Here is a 25,906-nt window from a genome sequence, read left to right on the forward strand (position 1 = left end):
GATCCGTGCGTGTTCTTTCCCAGTGGAGGGTTTCCTACACAATTATATTTTGCTCAGACCCATTTATTTCCCATTAGCTCCGCACGTTGTAAGCACACACCATTTGACAGTGGAGGGAGGTGGTAGGAAAGCTGATTAGAGAGCCAGTCTGCTGTGGAACGTGGGGGTGGGGGAGGAGGCAAGTTTAGGAGCTTCATGGAGTAGCAGGAGGTTTCTCTTCTCTCTGTATTGCGGTACCTTTGTCGATATATTAAGTCAGAGAAGTTGAAGGAAACATTTGCGTTGACGGGTCCACTGTGGAAGAACAAGAACAGGGGCAGTCATCAGCCTCACATTTCTCCTTTCCACAGGATCCTGAGCTACAACCGGCTGAGATGCATCCCTGTCCATGCCTTCAACGGGCTAAGATCCCTCCGAGTGCTGTGAGTCACTGGGCCTGGGGTCAGCTTAGATAGTACTGGGTAATAACATGAGGTACACAGAGCTCTCGATTCCCCTTCCCACTGTCCTTTGGGCACAGCCCGTTCATTGCCACCCAGCCACCCTTATCTACTCAGTGGGGTAATGGGGATGTGCTCCGAGTGAGGCATTCCTGAGGTTCAGCCACTCGGGAGCCTTTAGCTAAGCGCTCGCCCCTCAGGTCTGCACTTGGTTGTGTATCAGATAGGCCACCCTCCACCCCACCCCATGATTAGGGTACTAGGGTATGCTGACCAGTCCTTCTCCTTCCTCGTGAGCACACAGTAGGGCTCTGTGATGAGCAGGCTGCTCACGGGTGCTCGCTCTGACTTCAGAAGGGTAAACACCCTCTTCAAAGACCTGAGATCACAAGCTGGAAGCCCACAAGCCATCCAAGCTCAAAAGATTGACTTACAACATTCTTGTTCAAAAACCAAAACTTTTAGAGCTGGATATGATTGACACACATGTGTAATTCCAGCCCTTAGGAGGCTGAGGCAGGAAGAATGAGCTCAAACCCAGGCTAGACTAGTTAGTGACTTTGAGTCTAGCCTGGACTACTTAACAAGATCCTGTGTCAAAAAGAAAACAAAAACAAAAAAACAAAAATTGAAGCTTTAATACGTTGCCAGCATTGAAGTATCCCCGACAGACCCTGATTTACACATTCTCTTGGGAAATCTAGAGCCTGGGCCATACCTGCACTCTTCCTGCTAGTTTGCAGTCAGCGTTGTATACTCTGTAGCCTCCACACTCATGCACACACAGAGATGAGCTGCACACAAAGGCTAGAGGGGCCGCAGAGCCCTCCTGATTCCCAAGCACAGCTCTGCCCCAGCCTCCCTGTCTTTTCAACCACAAAAATCAGATGATGGTGCTAATTGCCTTCCCAGTTAAATGAGATGCTGTGTCTAAAGCACATGGCACAGCTCTGGCTACTGCCAGTGTGGAGTAAATACTGATCTGTTATCCGGGCCTCAACGGGAGCTCGAGCAAGAGGACGCTATGCAGCTCCAACTCTTGTCTGACTCGTGTCCCTTTCTGCCTTGCACTGTTTTATTGATAAAGAAAGATGTCACGGCTTATTCCTCTGACTGTCACCTGCCCTTGAGGGATCTCCTCCTGATAGAGATGTCACCCCGCTCTTAACCCTTGCACCCATTTATTTCCAGCCCATCAATATTATAAGAGTAACCCCCGTATTTGAAAGGGGGGCCTGGCCATTCCTTCTCCTGATCCTTTACAAAAATACTGTGAACTTGAGAGGATGATGCCCATTTTAGAGATGGGGAAAACTGAGACCTGGCTGATGAAATAACTAGCCAAATCTACTAGTCATGAGGTAGCTGAGTCTGGCCTCCTGCCTCAAAGCCATCAACAAACAGCACCCAGCAACCAGGTCCAACTCTAGAGGCCCTGGGCTGATGTGATTTATTAAGACCTGCAAAACACCCATGTCAGCTACAGCTCCCGCCACATGTCATCTGCACTGTTATTAAAAATCAATTCTCCGGGGGCAAAGAAGTGCCTGAGCTGACAGTGTGCAATCTGTTACTGTCACTTACCTGTTATCCACTTTCTCCGGGGACTTTGGGGATGGAAACATCAGTGAAACCATTTCCTTGTTTCCAAATGAATGCAGTGGTGGAAAGATCGCAACCAGCCAGCCCAAAGCCAGACCAGCTCCCCCCTACACTGCCTGCTAGCCTCTGTCCTCCCCAACTCCCAATCTGCCATCCGTTCAGTCTGATGCTTCTAGGGATAGGTTGGATGGCAGGAGACAGAACTGCCAGTTTTAATTGAATCTCTGTGCTTAGGTTCAAGACTTGGAGTCACTCTGTTGGGGATAATTCAACGAATCTGAAAGAGAGAAATAGGTTTTCCCTGTCCATCTGTCTGTTTCCCAGGAGTATTTACAGCCTGCCAGGGGCTCCCCCCACCCCTGTGTGTCCTACCCCAGCTCCACTACCATCATGGGGTCTCTGAATACCTGCCTGCATTCAGCACCAGGGTGCTTGCTTCTTGAGTTAAGAGTCAGCAGGCTTTAGCATGATCATTCTAGAATCAGTGGGTCTTAGGGATAAAACCAATCTTAAAGCCTCTCTCTCACTCCAACCAAGCACCTCAGTGGGGAGCAACCATTTTCTGCATAAGGACCAATTCAGGAAAAATAACAACGTTTATGGGCTACATTTTTATGATATTTGTATCCTTTCTTCTTGTAATTGCACATGTAGGAATTTACACTGCAGAAAAACCCAAGATGAGGGAAAGGCTCTATAAATCTGGGTCTTTGTTGCATTGTTATTTTTAACCTAAATTTTAAATATTACCTACTGGGACACCAATGGGGAGATGTATAAAGAGATTATGACACAGCAAGTCAATGAAGTGCAGTTATTAAAAGAGATAAAGATGAAAACTAGAAGCGGCGTGGGAAAGGGCTGACTATTTAGCGATTGTGTGGGAAAGGAAACTTAATTATATCTTGTAAACATTGACACCTATGAACAGAGACTAAAGGGAACAAGGTTTCCAATACTATCAGCTCCGTAACAAGTAAGAAAGGATGGAGACTGCTACATAGTGACAATTTAGGGAGTTGAGCAAAAGGTGGGGTTGTGTTGATTTATGTGTATTACCGTGGGTGCATATGGACTGCAGCATGGAGAGGCCAGAGGACACGTTGGGTGTTGGTTACCAACATGAGGTAGATGCTCCTCCTGTTCATGGCTGTGGTCACAGGCTAGCAGGCCCTTGAGCTTCCCTTCCGGGGATTTTCTTGTCTCTGCGTCCCATCTTGTATAGGACAGGAGGGATGACAGATAGTGCTACTGCTGGTTCTAAGTGGGTTCTGGGTATCTGGACTCAGGTATGTGAGTGCCTTGCCCATTGAGCCACCTCCCTGGCCCCGGTAAGTTTGTTTTCAACCAGGAATTGTATTAGCTATAATGACATTGGAGCATTTGTATATTCTCCTCGAGTTTCTGAAGGATTTCATTATGTTAGTAAAATCTTCAAAAATAATGAGAGTCCCATAAATGATGCTGTTTGGCACAAAGAGGAGGATAAGTATGAAGGTTTAGCCACAGATAAGGTCCAAAAAGGCTATAGAAAGATAATAAGAGACATGGAGGTGGGGTGCGGGGTGTGTGTGTGTGTGTGTGTGTGTGTGTGTGTGTGTGTGTGTGTGTTGTACATGTATCTCTGTCTGCCTCTGTGTATGTGTGTGGGGGGGGGTGTGCACATATATGTATATTTCTCTCTAACTCTGTGTGTGTGTGTGTCTGTCTCCCTATCTTTGTCTGCCTCTCTGTCTCAGTCTCTCCCTCTCCCTCTCCCTCTCCCTCTCCCTCTCCCTCTCCCTCTCCCTCTCCCTCTCCCTCTCCCTCTCCCTTTCCCTCTCCCCCCTCTGTGTGTGTGTGTGTGTGTGTGTGTGTGTTTACCTATATATGTCTGTCTATGTGGCTGACCATGTGTATCTGACTCTCTCTGTCTGAGTGCCTATGTCTTTTTCTGCCTCTATCTGTCTTTCTGTCTGTCTATCTGTGTGTATATGTATGTGTGTATGCATATATGTATGTCTCTGTCTCTCTGTCTCTGTATGTGCCTGTGTCTTTTTCTGTCTCTGTCTCTGTCTCTTTCTCTCTGTCTCGCTCTCTGTTTTTGTCTTTCTCTCTGTGTGTCTGTCTATATGTATGTATGTATGTATGTATGTATGTATGTATGTATGTATGTATATACGTGTCTGTCTCTGTTTCTCTGCTTCTGGTCTCTGTATCTCTGTCACTCTCTCTGTCTATCCTCCCCCCCTCTCGTGTGTGTGTGTGTGTGTGTGTGTGTGTGTGTGTGTGTGTGTGTGTGTGTGTATGTGCGTGCGTGCGCGTGTGTGTGTGTGTGTGTGTGTGTGTGTGTATGTGTGTGTATTGGTGAGTACTCATCTCAGCAATACAGGGTGGTCAGGAGCCCTGGTACAAAAAATTCTGTGAGGAAAAAATATATTTTTTCTACTTTGCTTTCCATGTAAAATAGCTAGGAAGAACATTCTTGTGGGCATTCTTGTCCTTCTTTGGGGATCTGCACACTCTTTGGGATCTCTGCCCCACACAGAGTCACATGCCTTGTGTGTATGTGTGTGGTCCTAAATGTCACTCCCCAACCCCACACAGGGGCACCTGGAATCATTTAGGATGGGGAGGGCTGCTCCAGTGTGTAGACTGCATCTCAGTTGTTCTTGTAAATCATAGCCCATTGGTCTCCTGAAGACCTCAGCAGCTCAGTGCATAGCAACTGGGAGCAAGACTGGAAGATATCACAGCCAAAGCTGTTGTTGGGTCCCTCAGTGTTTTTCTATTAGAGCTTCATGACCCTGAGGGGGTGGACAGCCTCCTTCCCAACTGCCCTACCATGGATCTGCCAAACAGCAGGCAGCAGTGAAGGCACCCTCGTCAATAGCAGGCTGGGGCCAGTGTGAAGCAGGGAGAGTGATGTCGCTAAGCACACTGGGAAGGGATGAGCACTGCCTGGAGGACCATTCCTTCCAGCTGTCCTGGGTGTCCCCAAGTCACAAGGACAGCTTGCACCTGGCAAATCACACCCAGAATGCATTGGCACCAGGATGACCATGGAGGACTGTCTGAGGAGGAAAGAAAATTCTAGATCATTGGTTCTCAACCTTCCTAATGCTGTGACCCTTTAGTACAGCTCCTCATGTTGTGGTGACCCCCAACCATAAAATTGTCTTTGCTACTGTTTTCAATCATAATGTAAATATTTTTTGGAGATAGAGGGTTGCCAAAGGGGTCGAGACCCACAGGTTGAGAATCTCTGGTCTAGACTGTGGTTCTGCGTGTACAAGGCCCTGAGTATTTCACAGGAGAAGGGAAATTGAGTCCTTACCGAAAGCAATAGGAGAAACCCCTAGCCCTTTCCCCATGAACTGTAACCTTCAGGTCTCACCCCAGATACAGATGATATAGGTGGGACTATGAAATGTGAAGTTTTACTCCCTTATTAGCAGATACTAATCACACACACACACACACACACACACAGAGCAGTGAGTTTCATTGTGACATTTCCAATCATGTACATCATATGTTGTAATCATATTCACACCCCATTTTCTTCTTGTCTGCTTACCACTCAACTGGTCACCTTCTTCTTCCCCACCAACTTCTAATTTCATGGTACTTTAGTTGTTCATGTGATACAGTGACTTACTCCTGACAGGAGCAGATGACCAGTAGTTCCTTGGTGAAGGGAACATAGATGTGGGGTTTTTTTTTAATACTTTTAAACTTTTATTCTTTTCCTTTAATATGTATTGTGTTTTGCCTGCCTATATGCCTGTGTACCACACGTGTGAGTTATGGCCAGTTGTGAGCACCCTGTGGTGCTGGGATTCAAACCTGGTTTCTCTGGAAGAAAAGTCAGTGCTCCTAACTACTGAGCTATCCCTCCAGCCCCTGAAGCTGAGGAGTTTTTGGTTTTGGTTTTGGTTTTGGTTTTGGTTTTTTGTTTTTTTTTTTAAAACATGAGCAGGAGTACTTTGCCAGTGGCTATACCACTGTAGAAAAGGTTTCTCCGTCTCCCAGAAGCCTATAGATCATCATGGAGGGATGGATGGAGTCTCCAGAGGCCTTCCTTCCTAACTGTTGGCATATAAATCCTCAAGGATGGAGCTCCCCGCCCAATTCCCTCCCTGCCCATCTAGACAGAAACTTGACAGGTCCAGTCAGTCTTGTTCAGATCTTATACAAGGAATCATTGGTGCTTTGAAGCCAAGAGTACATCAGCTGGATCCTGTCCGGAAGTTAACCACCTCCCCTGCTTCCTCCAGTTCTTATGAATTTTCTGCGCTCTCACAGATTTCACCCAAGCCATAGAAGGGGTCATACAGAAGTCCGTTTGTGTCTGAGTACTCAATGGCCACTTCCTCTCAGCACTCTGGTAGTTATGTCACCACAGTTACCACTGGGTATTACAAAGAAGCTTCTCTGGCCAGTTGTCACAGCGACACTAAGCTAAACTATAAGTGTGGTTATCTCCAAGGCACTTGGACGCCATGTCCACTTATAAAAACCAACCAAAGACTACCACAATAGTAGATTCCCCCGTGATGTCTCCTGCCATGGGGTTTTGGCCAGATTTCTATCACCAGACTTGAATTCCAATGTGGATCAAGCCTTAGTTCTAAGCAGAACCTGGTCAGTTACCCCTCCTCCGCCCCCCGCCCACATACACACACACACACACACACACACACACACACACACACACACACACACACACAACTGATTTGTTACTGTTTTGCCAGTGGGGACATGATGCCTGACCAGTCAGTTCTCTGAAACATAAAGTGAACAGTGATCTCCCCGATAGCAGCCAGAATAGCACTGTCTGTCACTATGAGAGCTAGTCACTGGGGGGAGGGCTTCCAGCTCAGTTCCAGCTTGCCTTGTCTATGCCCTTGAGCCCTGAGCCCAGAGCCCAGAGCCCAGAGCCCAGAGCATGTGGCATCTCCAGCAATAAAGGCTTCTCACCTAATTCTCATGGGCAGATACCTGTGTTGTTTGGGGTCCTTGGGCCACCAAACACTGGGATGTTCACTTAGTAACCTGTGGCTTCTAGAGCCAATAGTACCTCCCACACATGGTGCCTCCATTCAGACTCTTTATTTTTTTAAGTAAGTAAATATGAGGTTTCCTTATGACATTTTCATACATTTTTAGTTTTTTTTAATTTTTAATATTTTTTATTACGTATTTTCCTCAATTACATTTCCAATGCTATCCCAACAGTCCCCCATACCCTCCCCCCCACATCCCTACCCACCCATTCCCACATTTTTAGTTTTGATTGATCTTCCCACCATCTCCTCTCTCCTGTATCCCTGCCTCCCCATTTTCCCTGTCATCCACCAGTTAGCACTTAGAAAACACTCCATTCTTTCTGCATAGTCTAAAACATGTACGTCACAATCTGACCATTGGTCATTCTCCTTTGACAATCAGAAACTGAGGCTCAAGAGAGAATAAGCCACTTTGCCCAAGGCCATAACAGATGGTAAGTGGCAGAGACAGAGTCTGAAAGCAAGCAGCCTGGCTCCAGGAGAGATGGATTAGCCACTATCAGAACACTGAACAGATAGTGTTAGCCACAGTTGATCAAGCACAGAACATCTGGAACTCTGATGGTTCCATTAGTCAGAGGTGGGAACTGAGGTCCAGAAAAGCAGCTCATCCCTGCCTGAGTCTCCCCCAGGTTCATAGAGTTTGAAAGTCCATCCTCTTCCATGCCAAGCCCTCATTCCCTCCACCCCTGCTGCTGCTCTAGACAGAGAAATGTCCGTGCCTCTCAACAATGGCAGCAGCAACTGATATCATGAGCTGTGGCCCTGGGAACCACAGAAGGGTGGCTGGGCTGGGTGAGTATGGTGGCTCACTGGGGTCACATGCTAACCTGTGCCTTCTGCCCCAGGACCCTCCATGGAAATGACATTTCCAGTGTTCCTGAAGGCTCCTTCAATGATCTGACATCCCTTTCCCACCTGTAAGTAGCCTCTTCCTTAAGGTACATTGGCTCAAAACAGAACATGGTAATGGTGACAGTCATCACTTTGTGTATATTCTGTCCTCGTGTTAGGCATTTGGCCATCCGTATGCACAGGGAACTAGCTCCAGGAGCCCCAGTAACCCACAAATGCTCAAGTCACTTATGTACAGTGAGATGGCATATGTGTCCAACACCACACATTCTCCTGTGTGCTTGACATAGTCTCTGGAGTACTTAAGATACCTAGTACGACTGTAAATTCTTTGTACATAATGGTTATATTATTTTGAGTGTGGAATAAGGACCCCAAAATTGTCCAGGTTTATATGTATTCACTACATGTAAAACTTTGAAAAATTATTTTTGACCCATAGTTGGTTAGACTTGCAAACAGGAAACCTGAGATTCAGAAAATGAAAGGGGCTTTGTTTTGAAATACTGTATTCAAACTGTTCACAAAGGTTTTGTTTCAGAAGCCTTCAAAGACATCTGACCTGTCACATAGTGACATAGTGTTTGGACCCTTTCTATACCCTAAACACTTTTTTTTTTTTTTTTTTTTTTTTTTTTTTTTTTTTTTTTTTTTGGTTTTTCGAGGCAGGGTTTCTCTGTGTAGCCCTGGCTGTCCTGGAACTCACTCTGTAGACCAGGCTGGCCTCGAACTCAGAAATCCTCCTCCTTCTGCCTCCCAAGTGCTGGGATTAAAGGTGTGCGCCACCACCACCTGGCTACCCTAAACACTTTTGATGAATTATCTCTTATATTTTTTTTTACGGAATTAAGGTGCTTTATTCTCTTATATATGATGAAATTCAGACTCAGGAAAGTTAAAGTATTTTTCCTGAGGCTGCACAGCCCACAGGTAGGCAGCTACGTGTTTGCCTTGACTCCGGTGGGCATATTATCAGCCATGCTGTATTCCTTTCTTATTCCACTCACGGAACTTGAGAGCATGAACGATAGCCTCTCATCAAGCCGTGAGACTTTACCTAGAGCTCAGTCCCCTGACTCCCAGGCCAGCCCTGTGTCCATAGCTAGCACTCTCAGACAGTGTCCATAGCTAGCACTCAGACAGTGCCCAGGCACCCACCTCTGTTGGTAAGATGGTAAGACTGTATTCCTCCTCTGTATACATTTTAATTATTTTCATGTTGTATACACAGGCTACAGTACTGACATGTATGCATTCTGTACACCAAAAGTAGAAATAGTAGATAATAGGATATTTTAAAAAATGAATTGTACTGTTTTCTTCCCAATCACTTTGGAGAAGTTTGGGGTGAGCTATGGCTCACCCCCATATCTTCAATCTCCCCGACTTGAAGCTGCTTCCTGAATAGGGGTCCTGGAACAACTCTTTGAGAACAAATCTTCTAACAGACCCTTTGCTTGAGAGTCACATGAGGAGGTGGCCAGAGGTCTGGAATGTGTCCCTTGGAGAGCCAGGACTATAGGAGAGTCCAGGACAGAATGTTCCAGAGCATCAAGAACAAAGCCTCAGAAGTGGCTGCCATTGCTGAAGGGCACAGACATCACTCTGTCTAGAGCAGTCACTTAGGCGCAATGGAACATCTACTGAATTGGAAATAGACTCTGGAAACTTTGATTTTTTTTTTCTTAGTGGAGATGTATCTTCTAGCCTGCACACTAGACTCCTCTAATTTAGTTTTAAAACCTTGAGTTTTCAGAGAGCCACAGATGGGGAGGAGCCTGTGGGCCAGGCCAGGCCAGGCCAGGCCAGGCAGGGCCTAACTTCCTCTTCTGCCTTCCAGGGCCCTGGGAACCAACCCTCTCCACTGTGACTGCAGTCTGCGTTGGTTATCAGAGTGGGTAAAGGCTGGATACAAGGAGCCTGGCATTGCCAGATGCAGCAGCCCCGAGTCCATGGCAGACAGACTCCTGCTCACCACCCCCACTCACCGGTTCCAGTGCAAAGGTAGGTGTTGCCTGCCTTCACATCTAAGCACATGTGGCTTGCAAAAAGCACAGCTTATCTCATGCATATAACATAGATATACTGTATATTTTATCTCTACTTATGATGCGCTGTAAATGCCATATACAAAGTTGTTATATTGTGTTGTTTAGGGACTAATGACCAGTACATGATTAATAAGGGTACAGTTTTGTTCCAGATATTTATGGTCTGTGGTTGGCTGAATATTCAGATGTGGAATCTGCTTGTGAGAGATCCATGAATATAGAGGGCTGACTGTACTTGCTGGCTCCTTCTCCATATGTTGTCTATAGATGAGAACATCTCTAGCCTACTTTCCTAACCCAGGAATATTAGCATTCACATTGTACTGCCTCAAGATTCTTATATACATGACTTTTAATAATTTTTACATAATTTTTAATAATTTTCTCTCTCTCTTGTGTTCATATGTGCAAACACATACCCAGTACAGTGTATATATGGAGGTCAGGAGACGACTTGTGGGAAATAGTTTTGTCCTTCCACCATGTGGACTCCAGGAACTGAACTCAGGTCCTCAGTCTTTGTAGACCTTTACCCACTGAGCCACCTTGTCACTGTACATATTATTTTTACTGGCTCATTATAACTATCCACTCCTAAGTGTTTATATGACAGGGTCTATGTTAGATGTGTTTTTATTCATCGTTTTATTTAACATATTAACATATTACTTATTTAACATATTAACATATTATTTAATTTTTTGTGTCAGATTAACTCTCCAACATTTTTATGGGTAGATGTCTATAATGCCCTCCTGTTAAATATTTAGAGCAGCTAAGCCTTAAAGAGGTTGAACAGTCTCTCCTCACTTGGGTTGAGGGTCAAACCCAGAACCTTGCTCTCCCACTGAGCCACATCTGTATCCCAAACTAATTCATAAGAACACAACAATAGGACCCCGACTCTCCCTACCTCTAGAACATGAGCTTCTGACCCTCACAGCCCTGCTGTCTTCCATCACAGCCTACTTAACTATTTCTTGGGTGAAAAATCTCCAGTGTTTCCATTTTCCCTCTTACAGTGAATGCATGAAGATGTTTCTCTGTTTAACATTGTATCCTTAGATAAGAGTCAGAGTCTCCAATGATACCCTATAAATACGTTGTCTTCAAACAGTTTGCAGAATCGATTTCTAAAATGGCTGGTAATGGGCTCCGGCTCTCATCGGTGCCCCCTGAGTGTCTTTTTCTTAGAGAACCAGGTTCCTTTGTCTTACTTTATAGGCAGAGTATCACCTCTATTTTATCTGCCCTTAATTTTGAAGCATCCTGAATGTAATTTCAGAATCTATCTTGAATCTGCATTGAGCATTCGTCTGTTAGTGCCCTTTGCTCATCTCTGAGAATCTCAATGTTCAGTTTTTATTTTCCCTTTCAAACTGCGCAGAGTGTCCCATGTGGCTGCTGAAAGCAGAAAACATTCCATTGATTTAAAGCTAATTTTAACTTTCTACTTCCTGCTTCTGAGACATCTGATCTGATACTAGAGGGACTCAAATAGCCCTGAAATAGTGGTGCTCAATCTCGACAGGAATCACCTGCAGAAGTTTAAAAATCCCTACTCAAGGGCAGGGGTTGAAACTGGGTAGAACTGCCTCACATATAAAGTTGGCTTGGATTCGCAGTGCTTGAAAAATAACATTGGTTCTGGGTCCAGCAATCTCTGGATCTAGAGTTACAGTCTAGGCATAGGATTTAGACTGGTTCTGACTTGTCCTTGTGTGTCAAGAGAAATCTCTGTGTCCCAGGAACCCCTCAGTCAGAGGCAAGCACGGGCAGGTGGTTGCTCTCATTCTGATGTGAGCCCAAGTTGGACCTATTGGTTTCAGAGCTCCCTGGGGCCAATCTGTTCATCTACCTACAAACGGTCATTCATCAGAGTGACTCTCAACCCATCTACAGGTTGAAGACTGTTAGCTCCAAGCTAGTTAAAGTTCTGATATTAAATAGAGCATATATATATATATATATATATATATATATATATATATGTGTGTGTGTGTGTGTGTGTGTGTGTGTGTGTGTGTGTGTGTGTGTGTGTGTGTGTATGCTTTATATGTCTCCATAACTCATGCTCAAAGCTATCTACAGCAGTAGACATAATCCCTTTATGCAAATCTCTATGTGGGGACCATGACCTTACCAAAAAAAAAAAAAAGATGCAGTTATCATTTCCATGGATGACAAACGCAAAGAGCTCCCATCAGCATCTTTCTGTATGACATCATCACCCCTAAGGTCTTGAAGAAAGGCCCTTCCATGTGTGTGCCTTGGCATCCCTCCTTGGCTATTCTATGGGAAATGGCTTGGCAGGGGCAAAGGAGGAGAAGGTCGACACAGAGCCTGTGCTGCGAACTTCCTGGAATAGAAGATACGCAGGAGGGTTCTAATTATGGTGCACTGTTTGCAGATTAGCACCCAAATCGGATCAGGCTAATTACAGTAATTGATTTGACTGCAGAGTGCTTCTGTATGATGTCCCGCTGTGATTCTTACTCACTGGACAGTCGTTGAATTAATGGGACTCTCTCCAGAAGGATGTACAGCCTCAAGAGAGCCAGCGGCCCTCTGGGCCCAGACATGGGAGGGAGCCGGAGCAGAGGGGAAGTGAGGGGAGGTGCCCTGCTCAGAGAGCTGCCACCCACTCTCTGGTTTTGTTACTCAGGGCCAGTGGACATTAACATCGTGGCCAAGTGCAACGCCTGCCTCTCTAGCCCGTGCAAGAACAACGGCACTTGCAGTCAGGATCCCGTGGAGCAGTACCGCTGCACCTGCCCCTACAGCTACAAGGTAAGGTGGGAGGCTCCGCCCACCACTCGTGCCCAGGCTCTTCCATTGTCCTGGCTGCAGGGAGAGGCCCTGTGCAGCTGATGCTGTGTAATGTAGCCTGGATAACTACAATTCACTGTGACCTACCCCTGCCAAGTGACATTTGCCAACAACATCCCTAGTCTCCTCCATATTGCCTACCAGGCAGGGCCTATGGAATCTTAACAGGGATGCTGAGATAGAAATGCTACCTGTGTGGGGGTTTGTTTGTTTGTTTGTTTTGTTTTGTTTGTGAGTCACAGGGAGATTACAAACCAGGCAATTACAAAATGCTCTCTGGGAAAAGTCAGCCCTTGAACCCAGTATCCTGGCTGCTATTTCAGAGAATAAGGGGATTAGGGACTCAAAGACTCAATGATCTGGGGCTTCCAAGGCCACCCACATAGTTGGCAAACCCAACAGAAAGATGGAGACTACCAGGTTCTCCCATCCATTCTATCAGAAATCCAGGCTACTTCCAAGACAACCTTTACCCCCCCCCCCGCCCCCGCACAATCCACAAGTGTTACACTGTCCCCCTGCAGACTGAGTCAGGCTCTATGCTTGGTGTCTGGCTCACTCTTTCTCCTAGCAAACCTATGAAGAAGGCCTCTTTTATAAGACTAGAAACCAGGCTTCCATAGATTTGAGACTAAAACTCAAGGCTATTGCTATACAGGCCAAATGCCAACGTCCTTTACCCTGAAGAGGTTCCCAGATAGCCAGTGACTCACTGGGGTCCACAAGGTGCGACTCAATGCTTATCCATGGGATCTGAATGCTCTGGACAAGCCAAGAGTCCAGGGTATCCCGTAGCCCATCTTGTGCACCACATGCACAGGCTGAGTGTCAGGGATACAGCATCTGCATCCGTCCTCAGGGACTGGGCTTGGACAGTGACAGGCTTGAAAGGCAGTTTCCAGGGGACAGCTACCTGGTGGCTTTCTGCGCTTCTGTCTGGCTGTTAGCAGATGGTGTCAGAGTGCCACCTATGGGCCTGGAACAAGAAAGCCCAAGGACTCCTTTTTAAACCATCTGTCCCTAAGCCTTAAGTGTAGCCTAGAGTCCAAGCACAGAGATTGCTCAACTGCAGATCCAGTGAGCCCTGTGCATATGTGTTCAGTGGAGGGGAAGGAGTCTCAGGCTCTGGAATTACAGAGACGCATGTGTGGATTGCAGCGTTGTCCATGACCAGTGACTTCACCTCAGCCTTCTCATCCCCGACACCAGGACACATCCCACAGGTTGGGAGAAATTGATGTGTGGTCAGTGATGTGTGCAGTATACCTAGGAGAGGACCCACTGTATGGGAAGTACGTGATAAGCTGACACATCCCCATCTTTACCTTCCCTCTTGCAAGCTGCTCCATCCCTCATACTGGAGAGTGAGATTAGCCTATGGTACACTGCTGCTTTTTATTTGGAACTCGGTTCACAAGTGTCAAGGATTTTCATATATGTTGCTACACTGCCTTGGGAAACCAGAGTTGTCTAAGGATGCCATTGCTGTTGGTCTTCTGCAAGGCTTGAATGAAGTAATTGGACTGTATTATCTCAGCATGCTTAATCATCCAGAGACATCAGTCTTTATCCTCATTTGAAAGGTCAACTAAGATTTGTAAATGCTAGGGCTTACCCACGCTCTACCACTTACAAAGCACCGAACCTTAGCACAAAGCTAAAAACAGAACCCAGCCTGGTCTACCCTAGTGACTGGCTCTCCCTAAACCTTGCCCTTCCACCTGTAAAAGGAAACTCTCGAGCCCTCCAGCCTAGCTGTAACAAGGCTAAAAACGCATCGCATGTGCCCTTCGCCTACCCCAGTGCCAGGGTCAGCAAACATGCCACGTGGCTAACAATCTTGCCACTATTCTGGAATTTTAAAAAAATAAAATATACCTGATTTTTTTTCTCTACCACTGGGCTTCACGCACATGTTCAGTGCCTCCAAGAAGGACTTCCCAAGCCTGTATGCACCCAGGAATCTTATTAAGATGTCGGCTCTGATTTCTGAGAGCTGGGGTCAGGCCTGAGATGGTGTATATAACAAGCTCCCAGGGGCTGCCCAGGCTACTAGTCCAAGGACCACACTTTGAATAACAAGGTCCCTGAGTGGCCCCACACCCCATCTGACGACGCAGAGATTCCAGTGAGGGAGCTGCTCCTAGGCTCGTTTAAAGGAAGCCACTAGCCCAGATTCTGTCAGAGAGGGGACATAGGGTGGGATGGAGAACAGAGGGAAGAGGACAAAAGAACATCCCGGTTCGAGTAGATTTGAACAAAATGCAGCAGAAGAGAATTGAATTGGGCTAATTAGACACACGTTGGAAATGGTGATTGCTTTTCACGGATGTGTAAGTGACAGAAATCGTCATCCGAAGTCCCAATTACCATGTTTTCAAGCAGTGGAAATACCTCCTAGATCTCTGGGCTCAGCCGGAAGGTCTAAATGAGATCCTACATACCACACCACCCTTGGTATAGGGATGGGAATGGGGATTCTGCCTAAGCCAAGTGTTACTTTGCAAGAACATCAGAGTATACAGGCCAGGGCTGGCGGGGGTGGGGTGGGGGTCCCATTGGATCCTTTTTGAGGTTCTCTTATTCTTCTCTTCATAATTATCTCTATAGTACCACTATCATGCATGCATGTATCCCTGAACTATCTAGCATACCCAGCCCTGCCTCAGACCCTAGTCATGGTCATCACTGCCACTTTCTTACGGGGCTGCATCGCCTAAGAGGTACCTTGAAAGTAATGTGATTTACAATGGTAATTCATTCCGCTTGGGGCAAATAGAGATTAAGCATCCCTTATATGAAATGCTTGAGACCAGAAGCATCTCAGATTTCAGATGTTTCTGGATCTTATAATACTTGCATGTGCATACTAAACTATCTTGGGGCTGAAGACCTGAGTGTGGGTCCCAGAACCCATGACAAAGCCAGGCATCATGATGCTAACTTATCATCTCAGAACTGGGCATCAGAGGCAGTCATATGGTTAGAGCTTGTTGATCAGCCTGCCTAGACAAGTGGTCAAGACTCAGGTCCCAGTAAGAGACGGGCCACTGAGTTAACTCCATGGGCAAAGGCACTTACCACACAAATGTAGTGACATAACTTGGATATCCAGAACCCATGGATCTTAGGATATCCGTTGGTGCCAAGAGACACTATAACCAAGGCAAGTCTTATAAAGGACATTAGTTGGGGCTGGCTTACAGTTTCAGAGGTTCAGTTCATTATCATCATGGCGGGAAGCAGGTAGACATGGTGCTTGAGGAGTTGAGATCTCTGTATCTTGATCCAAAGGCTGCCAGGAGGAGACTGCCCTCTGCAGGCCGCCAGGAGGGGACTGCCCTCTGCAGGCAGCCAGGAGGGGACTGCCCTCTGCAGGCAGCCAGGAGGGGACTGCCCTCTGCAGGCAGCCAGGAGGAGACTGCCCTATGCAGGCAACTAGGAAGAGAGTCTCTTCCTCACTGGGCAGAACCTGAGCATAGGAAGCCTCAAAGTCCACTTACACAGTAACACACTTCCTCCAACAAGGCCATGCCTATTTCAGTAAAGCCACACCTCCTAATAGTGTCACTCCCATGTGCCAAGCGTTTAAACACCTGGGAGCCAAATGTATTCAAACCACCACATTGTAAAGGAGGGATAAAAGGACTAACTCCACAATGTTATCCACTAACCTCCACAATTGCACTGTGGCATACACCATACACACACACACTCACACACACTCTCTCACACACATGCTCTCACACACAGTCACACTCAAAGATATCTAGGAAACAGAACCCAAATCTAATAATGAAATTAACCTGGTTTATATATATACATAGGCTGTCATTGAAGGCATTTTTACTATACCCTCATTTGGACCATGACCTGAAGTCAAGGGTAGAATTTTTTTCCACTTCTGGTGTATCAGCACCCAAATGTGTCATTGTACTTTGAATTCCTGGATTAGTCATACTCTACCTCACTCCTATTTCATGGGACATAAAAACAAGGTCAACAAGGACCAGTCATTTCCTTACGGCATGTAGCTGCCTGCCTAGACTCAGCTCCAGTCCACTCCACTCCAGAGCCCAGGTTTTCAGAGGAGCAGACCAAATGGTCCAGCATAGAGGTGCCTGGTGCTGAATATGTACTCAGCCGTCTGGGCTCATCTGTTGGCCGCCTGTTTCACTAACTGCTGTGAAGTCTCAGGCCTATTTCCTTCTTTTCCAAGTCTGCCTTCCCTATCTGATAAAAGGGAGTGTAATGACAATTGTACTAATCTCACAGGGTTCTTGGGAACATTATATGTGATCATGAATATAAAACACTTAGCTTGAAGCCTGGAGAACGTGCTCAATACCGTGAGTGAGAATTCCTATTACACTTTCCATTCCAGACACCGGCTTTCAGAAAGCGGGCCCTGAGTCACTGTGGCATGGGGGGGGGGGGGAGCCAGATAGCTCCTCAAAGCACACATTTCCTCTCACTCTCCCCTCTCAGAAACCTCTGTGTGGGGGATGGACTCATATAAAGAACCAGACAGACAGGGACTCAGCCTTCCAGCTACTGGAGAGGGGCCTGAGGCTCCTACAGGCAAGAGAGTGGGAGGATACCTCTGGGCCCACAGTGGAGGCTATCCTGGCCCTACGCCTCAGGCTCAGCTGGCAATAAGCACACAGCCAAGAACCCCCAGTCCCATGCATAGTCACTGTCCCAGCCATAGACACTGGCAGCAACAGAAGATGGGACAGGCTCTTCTCAGGCAGATGGTGAGCAGGTGGCAGTGGCAGTGGGAAGGCTACCATGATCACCCTGGCCTGGCATGCACTCAAGTCACTGAACCCATGGCTCAAAACTATATACAGCAGCTACCCCCTCCCCAGCCCTGGTGCTACTGGGTCCTACAAAGTACAGCTTGCATGTCCCAAGAGAGTACAGGATCCATGTCCCAAGTATAGGGTCTGTGTCCCAAGAGAGAAGCAGGAGCCATGGGGGCAAGAGGATCCCTGGGATGTTAGGTTTAGTGTCTACAGTCTGGGCCTTGAGGTCACCCACTCAGAGCCTTTGTCCTTGTTCCTTCTACCTGGCATAATCATCCCCACCTGCCACTCACTGGCTCCTCCTCAGCTCATACCCTGAAGAAGAGCCTGATCCAGTGGAACTCTGCCTCATTCCAAACGACTGCAGTTCTTAGTCTGGCCTGGCCTTGGACTCACCTTTGGAACTTGAGAACAAATGCATACAGCAAAGCTATACTACAGACCAACCAGCCAAGGAGAAAGTGGGAGGTGGGGGGGTGTCCCTTTATAGAACACAGGTCTACAGGTTATATCTTACTTCCCCCTGCTCATGGTATGGACTATATTTAAACCTCAATAAAACAAATAGCAATACCATCTGCTAGCTTTTATAGAATGCCTACTATGTGCCAAGTGTGCCAAATAATAGCGGGGGCTACTGCTGACACATTCTGTTACATAATGCACAGTGCCTCCTTCTGTGAAAGCTCCCACGTAATTCTCATGGCAACCCTGTCAGAGGTTAAAGGTCTGGCGCCCATTATCAGCCAAGAAGAGGGGGAGCTGGAATCGAAAACTCACATGGACTCCCAGCCTGTATCCATGCCGGCAGCTTAGGCCAGAGATGCCTGTGAACTGGGGAACTGCTCATGCTGGAGCCTGAACTCTGCCTTCTCAACACAACCTCCTCTTCTCATGAGGAATGAGTGACCCGGCAATGACTCCCTTTGTCTTTATCTCAGCTTCGTCCCAGAGGATGTTGGGAAGTCCCTGGGGTCCCCAAGGTCATAGCAGCCACCAAAAGGCTCGCTTACCAGACTTCTCCCTCATCTGCTCCTCAGGGCAAGGACTGCACCGTACCCATCAACACCTGCGTCCAGAACCCCTGTGAGCACGGAGGCACCTGCCACCTCAGTGAGAACCTCAGAGATGGATTCAGGTAATAGCCCAGCCCTGTCCCACCCTCTTCTTAGCGAGCTTCTGGGTCAGCCTCCTTATGGGGGTGACATCAATGCGGGAAGGAAGATCCCTGCCCTATACAAGAAGACACTGAGGTGTCAAAGGATGGACTCTCTCCCCAGAGTCACAAAGCATTGGTATAGGGATTTGAATCCAAGTGCCAGCCTCCACTCTCTCGGAGCCAGGTCTCCATGGGAGGCTGCAGATGCTGGCTAGAGTCAGAGAATGGGATACTGGCCCACCTGGCGATCCCACCACTCCTTTCTGTGTCACAAATAATAACGAGGGCTACTGCTGTCACATTCTGCGTGCCAGGTGGGAGCTACTCTTACATCATCTCTCCTAAACCTTCTCACACCTGTATTGGGGGGAGGGGAGTTCCTATGTGCATTGAGCAGAGAGGAAACTGAGACCTCAGGCTCTGTCACATATCTGGCTCTGGTCCCTGAATCTTCTAACCATATTCTAGCCCCTCCTTACTAAGCGGTAAGACATCCTGGCCCATCTGTCTTCCAGCATCTTTCAGGTGTGTACTTTCTCCAGCTGTGGCCCCATCAGAAGCCAATCACTGGTCTCCCACAGCACATCAATTGGGCAGTAGCCCCTCACAATAAAGATGAGACCCTGGTGCCAGACAGGCTCTGGGCAACATCAAAGCTCAAACTGCACATAATTAACTTATCAAAAGCCCTCCAGCCAGGGGCTGCTGTGTGGTCTGGGTAAGAGCTCTCCAGAGAACCCAGCTGGCCCATGCATCACCCTACTGAGCCAGCTCCAACCAACCAGGACTCCTAAAACGAGGACCGCAGGCACTGTTCCTGTTCCTGCCTAGATTCAGCCAAACCACCCGCTTCTCCTGTTCATCAAGAACAGCCAGCCAGGAACTATACTCCCAAGGCTAAATATGTGTTGTGCCCCACTCAAGCCTGAGGCAGGAAACAGAGCTTCCCTGGCGGTGATTGTGTGTCAGGGGCCTGCTTCACCCCTCTGTCTTGGATGATTTTCATGTGAACTGGAAGCTTAACTATGAGATATATAGGGGAATAGCATGTCTGTGTGTGCTCCCTGGAGGAGCCACCTTGCTGTAGTATAACACTACAGCAAGCAGAGACACAGTAGGGGGCTTACGAAGAATAGTGTCCTCTCCAATCATGAGTCAGTTCCTTAGGGCTTCCCAACTTCCCAGACAGGGAGGCTGAAAACAGTGGAAATATTCTCTCTATAGTTCTTCAGGACTGACCCCAAACCGGGGGTGTGTGCAGGACCCAGTGCAAGGGAGCAAGTCTCCCTGACTAGTCATGGATTCTGCTTTACTAGAAGTCTTAGGCAATCCAAGGCTTATAGTGCATCATTCTAGCTCCAGGCTGCATCATCACAGAGCAGCAGGGCTGTGTCTGTCACCCCATAGCTGGCCTAACAACAGTGGTTCTCAGCCTGTGGGTTGCAGCCCCTTTGGTGTCAGCTGACCTTTCACAGGAGTTGCAGATCAGATATCCTACATACCAGATGTTTATATTAGTTCATAACAGTAGCAAAATTACAGTTATGAAGTAGCAACAAAAATTACTTTAGGGTTGGGGGGGGGGGTCACCACAACCTGAGGAACTGTGTTAAAGGGTCGCAGCATTAGGAAGGTTGAGAAACATTGTCTTATGAGGATGCCATATTGAATTAGGGGTCTGCCGTCATATGACTTCAGTGAACCATCATAGCTGCATCAGCTCCATTTCCAAATAAGGTCACATTTGAGGTCCAGAGGAGTAGTACTTCATCCTATCCTTTTAGGGGACCACAGTCCAACGCACACCACCTCTAAAGTGTCAGGATTCCAGAAGCATCGCCTGCCTTCTCCACTCAGATGCTTCTGTATCCTGCAGCATTGCTGCGCACCAAATGAGCAAAGGCCGAGGCTGGAGATGGAGCTAGGCCACAGAGCATTTCTGCAAAAATTATCTGCAAAACAGACAAGCCAATGTAGAAATTAGATAATAGGTAGGTAGGTGGACAGATGGATAGATAGATAGATAGATAGATGATAGATAGGATACATACACACACACATATGCTTACAGACAGACAGACAGACAGACATAAAAAGCTTCAGGGCTAACCATACAAGAGAACAATGAAAGGAAGATGAGAGTTGAAAGCCCTCACTGCCAACTCACTGCCCCTGGAGTCACCCTGGCTCAGGCTTCTCAAAATATTTCCATTCATGACCCTGTTTTGCCCAGATTATTTTTATTCAGCCCAGGCTATGAAAATATATAACAAAATGTCAGGACCAGAGAGAAGGCTCAGTGGTTAAGCATGCTGGCTACTCTTCTAGAGGGCAACACTTGATTCACTCTATGGTAGCTCACAGCTGTCTGTAACTCAGTTCCAGTGATCTGACACCTTTAGGTATCCGTGGGTACTACATGATACACATAGATACATATACACACATACATACAGGTAAAACATCCATACACATAGAATATTTTTTAACATTTTAAAGTATTTGAAGAAGTCATATTCTTTTATACCTAGAGCATAAAAAGAATCATAAGTTTATTTTTAAACAATTCTTATATATATGTATATATATGTTATCATTTTTATATATTACTATTTATTAAAGACAAATTTGTATACTAATTAGATTAATTAAATGTTGGCTAAATAATTGGTATTGTAAGACACAGAGCCCCTTTAATGTTTTTTTTTTTAGAATTGATAGATATTTTTATTTTAAAATCACCATTTCTTAGACCAGCACTTTGCATAGACGTGGTTCAAACTGACAGAAGTATATTTAGGACCATTTCAGAAACTGTTGGAAATTCTATCCTAAACACAAGCCAAAATTCATGTAACAACTTTTAATGACTCGCAAGCTCGCAGCTCCAGTGACACTTTTAGGGTATTATTTATTCCTTGACAGTTTTACATGTGTATACAGTGTATCTTGGCCATATCTAACCCAAGTAGCCCCTCCCACTCTGCCCAGATCTCTACCAAGACATCTGCCTTCCAACCTCATGTCCTTTGTCCTTAATAATCCACCGGGTCTAATTAGTACCACACACATGCGCATGGGCAAGGGGCCATCCACCAGACCGTGGGCAGCCTACCAACAGCCATAGCCCGGAAGAATTACCCTCCCCCCAGCAGCCATCAGTCAAGCATAGCTCCTCAACTGGAAATGTACCCTCTCCTGCCCATGCTGGAATGTTGACTGGCCTGATCTTATGCAGGTCTCGTATAAGTAACCATAACTGCTGTGCATTCATGAGTGGAACAGCCAAGTCATTGGAGAGAGACAGTGTTTTACAGCACTCATTACCACCCTCCGGCTCTTATATTTTTTTCTACATCCTCTTCCTTGATGAGCCTTGATGAGCCTTGGAAAAGTTGGTGTAAATTATGTCGCATTTGAGGCTAAATATTCAGTTATCACTTATACTCCACACTTGACCAAGCAACTTTGATAGTAGCCCTAATCTGCAGATATAAACATAAATATTTAGAGCCATTTGACAATGTGTCCCTTTAGCAAAACAACGGTATTAAGTTCTATCCTTGAGCCTACAACTTCCTGAGCCATGGGCTTTGGCCCAGGTGTGCATTGTCCAGCAAGCATTTCCTCCCATGAAGTATTCATCAGCTCCAATCAGAAACTGGTTACACACATAACAGTCATGTCGCTTTTACACCTGTGTCACATCTTGACTGGAAGATCAGTATTATATCATGGAACACCCATCACGGGGTAAACTCATTAAAAATACTTTTCTCCCTCAGTATCCTACATAGAACCCTCTGGCATTCTGAAATCTAGTCAATAGAGAGAAAGCTTTTCAGTCCATTCTAGCTTGATTTCTTTATGTCCTACAACCAAAGTGTCAAACAGCGATTCTTAAAAAATTAAACACTCTGACACAATGCAATCCAAAGATATACCAACCTGATGAGGAGCGACGGTAGGAAAATATTAAAGAGTAGCCTTTACTATTTTAGTTTTAAAACTTCATTAGTATTCACAGTTCTATATTCAAACCATTATGTTTCTGTAACAGTAGAAAACTGCATGTGTGCAGTAAAAATACTACAAATTCATAAACATACGAACGTCTCCAGTCTGTGCAAAGGTGTTTCTGCACCGTGGCGTGACAGCGTGCACGGAGCAAAGGGTACATGCATGCTCAGAACCAAAGCTGCAGAGAAGTCTTGTGATGTGGCACTAGCGCGCACGGCCAGAAACACCTGGGATCCATTATGCATTTGATTTTTAATTAAATGCTGGACTGTGTTCAGAAACCTTTGACTGTTGCCAGAATTTTCACAATCCCTACATTCAGTTGCAGGATCCCATAAGGGGGTCACAATCCACCATTTAAAAAGCTTCATCTTAAGAACCCTTCAAGGAACCTGATAAGGACAGAGGGGACTTTGACATCCTCCCCACCCTCTCTCCAGCCATTAGCAACATCACTCTGTTGACCAGCCATCGTGTCCATCACCCCTGCCAGACAATCCCAAGACCCCAGAAAACCCAAGGAACTGGATTTGGAGGGAAACTAAACACCATTGTTTAAGGTCTTTGAGTACCTGCCCCTGTGTAGCTATAAAGAACTGGCCCTTTTCATGATGTCCTGGGTCCATAAGAGAAAGGGGAATAAGACGATGTTTTCTCTGCCCTACATGAGCTCAACCTCAGAAGTCCGTAGACTTTTGTAGAAAATGTGATAGAATTTTTGAGTTGTAAGTAAACAGGTAAATTAGTGTTCTGGGCCCATGAAATTGGCTTTCTCTTAGCTTCGATGCTGCCCAGGCCTTGTCTGTGTTTTAACCTTGCATAGCCACTTCTATGAGTAAGGTCTGGCAGGGATAGTGTGGGGAGAGGTAATCTCCAACAGAGGTACCACAGCGGAGACAAAAGCAAGCAACGCACCTGCTGATGGATGTCCTTTGAGATAAGCGCACAAAGGGTCCTCAGGCTTGGCCGGAGAGAGATCCTCCCACTTCATCTGCTCAGACGATGGAGGCCGGGACCTGACAGGGATAGCAATAGCGGAGATGGTTATGGTGGGGGTTATGGTGACTTGCCATTGCTGTGTGTCCTCCACTTGTTTTTTTACCTTCATTAAATCTCATAACTACCCAAAGTCAGAGATCTAGAAAGTGCCAGCACAGAATGCATTCCCAAGATGCCTAGATATCTTGACAGAGATGCCCTGTTTACCCTTCAGAATAGAAAGTCTGCCTTAGAATGAAATATTATTGCAGGGGAGGAGGCTGCTTTTCTGGCCCTCTCCATCTACCCCACAGAGGAGTTGGTTGAAACGGGGGGGGGGGGGAGGGTCAAATACACTTGCAGGGATTTAAGCCATGTCCAGGAAAACTACTTCCAGCTTTGAGGGAAGTGTAGAGGCCTTGCTGGTGCAAAGCAACAGACAAGGTAGAGAACGTTGAGCGACAGTAGCTAGACAAAATGACCTTGTAGGTTCCTAAGTGTCTTCCTCCTTGGGTCCCCAAGGTCTCAGTGGCCGATGTGTCTCAGACCTCCAGCCACAAGAGAGACCTGACAAACTGTGTTTTCTACCCCCCCCCCCTTTCTGCCTGTTCCCTGACCCTGGAACCCCTCCCTTCTACACACGCACCCCTAAAGCTGCTCCTGCCCTCTGGGCTTTGAGGGACAGCGATGTGAGATCAACCCAGATGACTGTGAGGATAACGACTGTGAAAACAGTGCCACCTGTGTGGATGGGATCAACAACTACGCATGCCTGTGCCCGCCGAACTACACAGGTACGGACATTGAGGGGCGAGCCCCATTTTGGGGTGTTTTTTGAGGTCAAGGGTAAGCATTGAAAGGATGCAATTTTCTTATGATATCCTGGTAGGAGGAAGAACCCGAGAGGACTCCCCAATACCCTCTGTGTTGCTTGTCCCTCCCCTCCATCTTCACCCTGTCCCGAGGAAACCTCTAATTCCTCCCCACTTTAGAATGTACTCACAAGGCTCTCATCTTTCTGTGTGGCGCTTACCTCCACCCCCTTCATTAGGAGCCCCACATGTTTGAGGCTGGGCAGAGAGCTGCTTTTACTCTTGGTGTCTGGATCTGGAAATGTGCCTTCCAGACATTCTACTAGGAACTGGGGATGCAAAACTGAACAAGACCCAGCTCCTTCTCATAAGAGGCTTAAAGGTCAGGCCAAGAAACACGAGCATCAGGGAAAGAAGTCTGGGGTGGTAGGAGACCATAGTGATCCCCACTGGTGAATATACAGAAGGCTCCCATCCCATGGGAAGGAATCCTCAAGAATCTCTTCAAAGCCCAATGCCTCTGTTACCTACATCCACAACCCCTCCTGAGTATAGTCAAATATACCATTAGCTAGGGAAGCAAAATGTCACCAAGTGATGTAGGCAGCCTGCTTTGTGACGAAGTCAACCTGAAGTGGCATGACCCAGACTGCACCTCCATGAACTCTTTGAAAGGTCGACCCATTAAAAACAGTAATAAGTGTAAAAGCTTGAGAAACACTGCATACAGTAATGACCATCTTCTTGGAGCTGAGAACCAAACTGACAGGGTAGAGCTGTGAACATTCCTGCTTTGAGGAGTGCTGTTTGTGTTCATTCCCAAAGTGTTTGATCTCTTCTTCCCCCACCCCACAACACCTCACGTTACAGACCTAGCCATCCATAACGTCATTTGGAAATCCAAACCTAAGGCAAGGAGAAATGCGATGCTTCTATTAGGGATTCCCTGCCATGGTCCAGAGAGCCCAGCTCTTCTGTGAAGTGGAGCAGGAGGCGGGAAGTACACATGGTGTCTGGAAGCAGTCATCATGCCTGCAGAGGAGGAAGGGCAGAAACTCCCTTTGCCCCTCAGAGACTTTGCTGTTAAACAGAGAAACCCTGTCTCAGAAAATAAAATAAAACAAAACAAACAAACAAACAAAAAGAATATGCTCAATGTCAAAATAGAATCACAAACCACAATGCCAGCGGCTAAGGAGAGGGTAAAGAGGCTCAAACTGCCACACTTTAACAACTTTCCAGCATATAGATGGGCATTTACATGAACAGCTGAGATGTGCCCTGTGTCTCGTGGGGCCCCG

General features: G+C 46.6%; 1 protein-coding gene and 1 long non-coding RNA gene across 4 annotated transcripts in view; one reads left to right on the forward strand and one right to left on the reverse strand.

Annotated features, from left to right (window-relative positions):
* The window catches only part of Slit3 (slit guidance ligand 3), a 587,052-nt gene that overhangs the window by 529,942 nt on the left and 31,204 nt on the right, over positions 1-25,906 (forward strand). The window contains exons 23-28 of the mRNA NM_011412.3: positions 351-422; positions 7,942-8,013; positions 9,789-9,952; positions 12,665-12,789; positions 18,677-18,774; positions 24,448-24,587. Of these exons, the coding sequence (NP_035542.2) occupies positions 351-422; positions 7,942-8,013; positions 9,789-9,952; positions 12,665-12,789; positions 18,677-18,774; positions 24,448-24,587 (671 nt within the window). The remainder of the gene's footprint in view (positions 1-350; positions 423-7,941; positions 8,014-9,788; positions 9,953-12,664; positions 12,790-18,676; positions 18,775-24,447; positions 24,588-25,906) is intronic.
* Positions 73-25,220, reverse strand: Gm46278. 3 transcript variants are annotated; one of them, XR_003949660.1, is made up of 3 exons: positions 24,827-25,220; positions 23,731-23,831; positions 73-294 (listed from the first exon to the last, which is right to left on the reverse strand). It is a non-coding gene; the product is annotated as a predicted gene, 46278 (long non-coding RNA). The 3 variants fall into 3 exon arrangements; XR_003949659.1 differs by lacking the exon at positions 73-294 and adding an exon at positions 20,397-20,747; XR_001780192.2 differs by lacking the exon at positions 73-294 and adding an exon at positions 20,397-20,747 and having other exon boundaries at positions 24,797-25,220.

This window comes from Mus musculus, chromosome 11, assembly GCF_000001635.26.
Source record: "Mus musculus strain C57BL/6J chromosome 11, GRCm38.p6 C57BL/6J".
In the NCBI taxonomy this organism is placed as follows: Eukaryota; Metazoa; Chordata; class Mammalia; order Rodentia; family Muridae; genus Mus; species Mus musculus.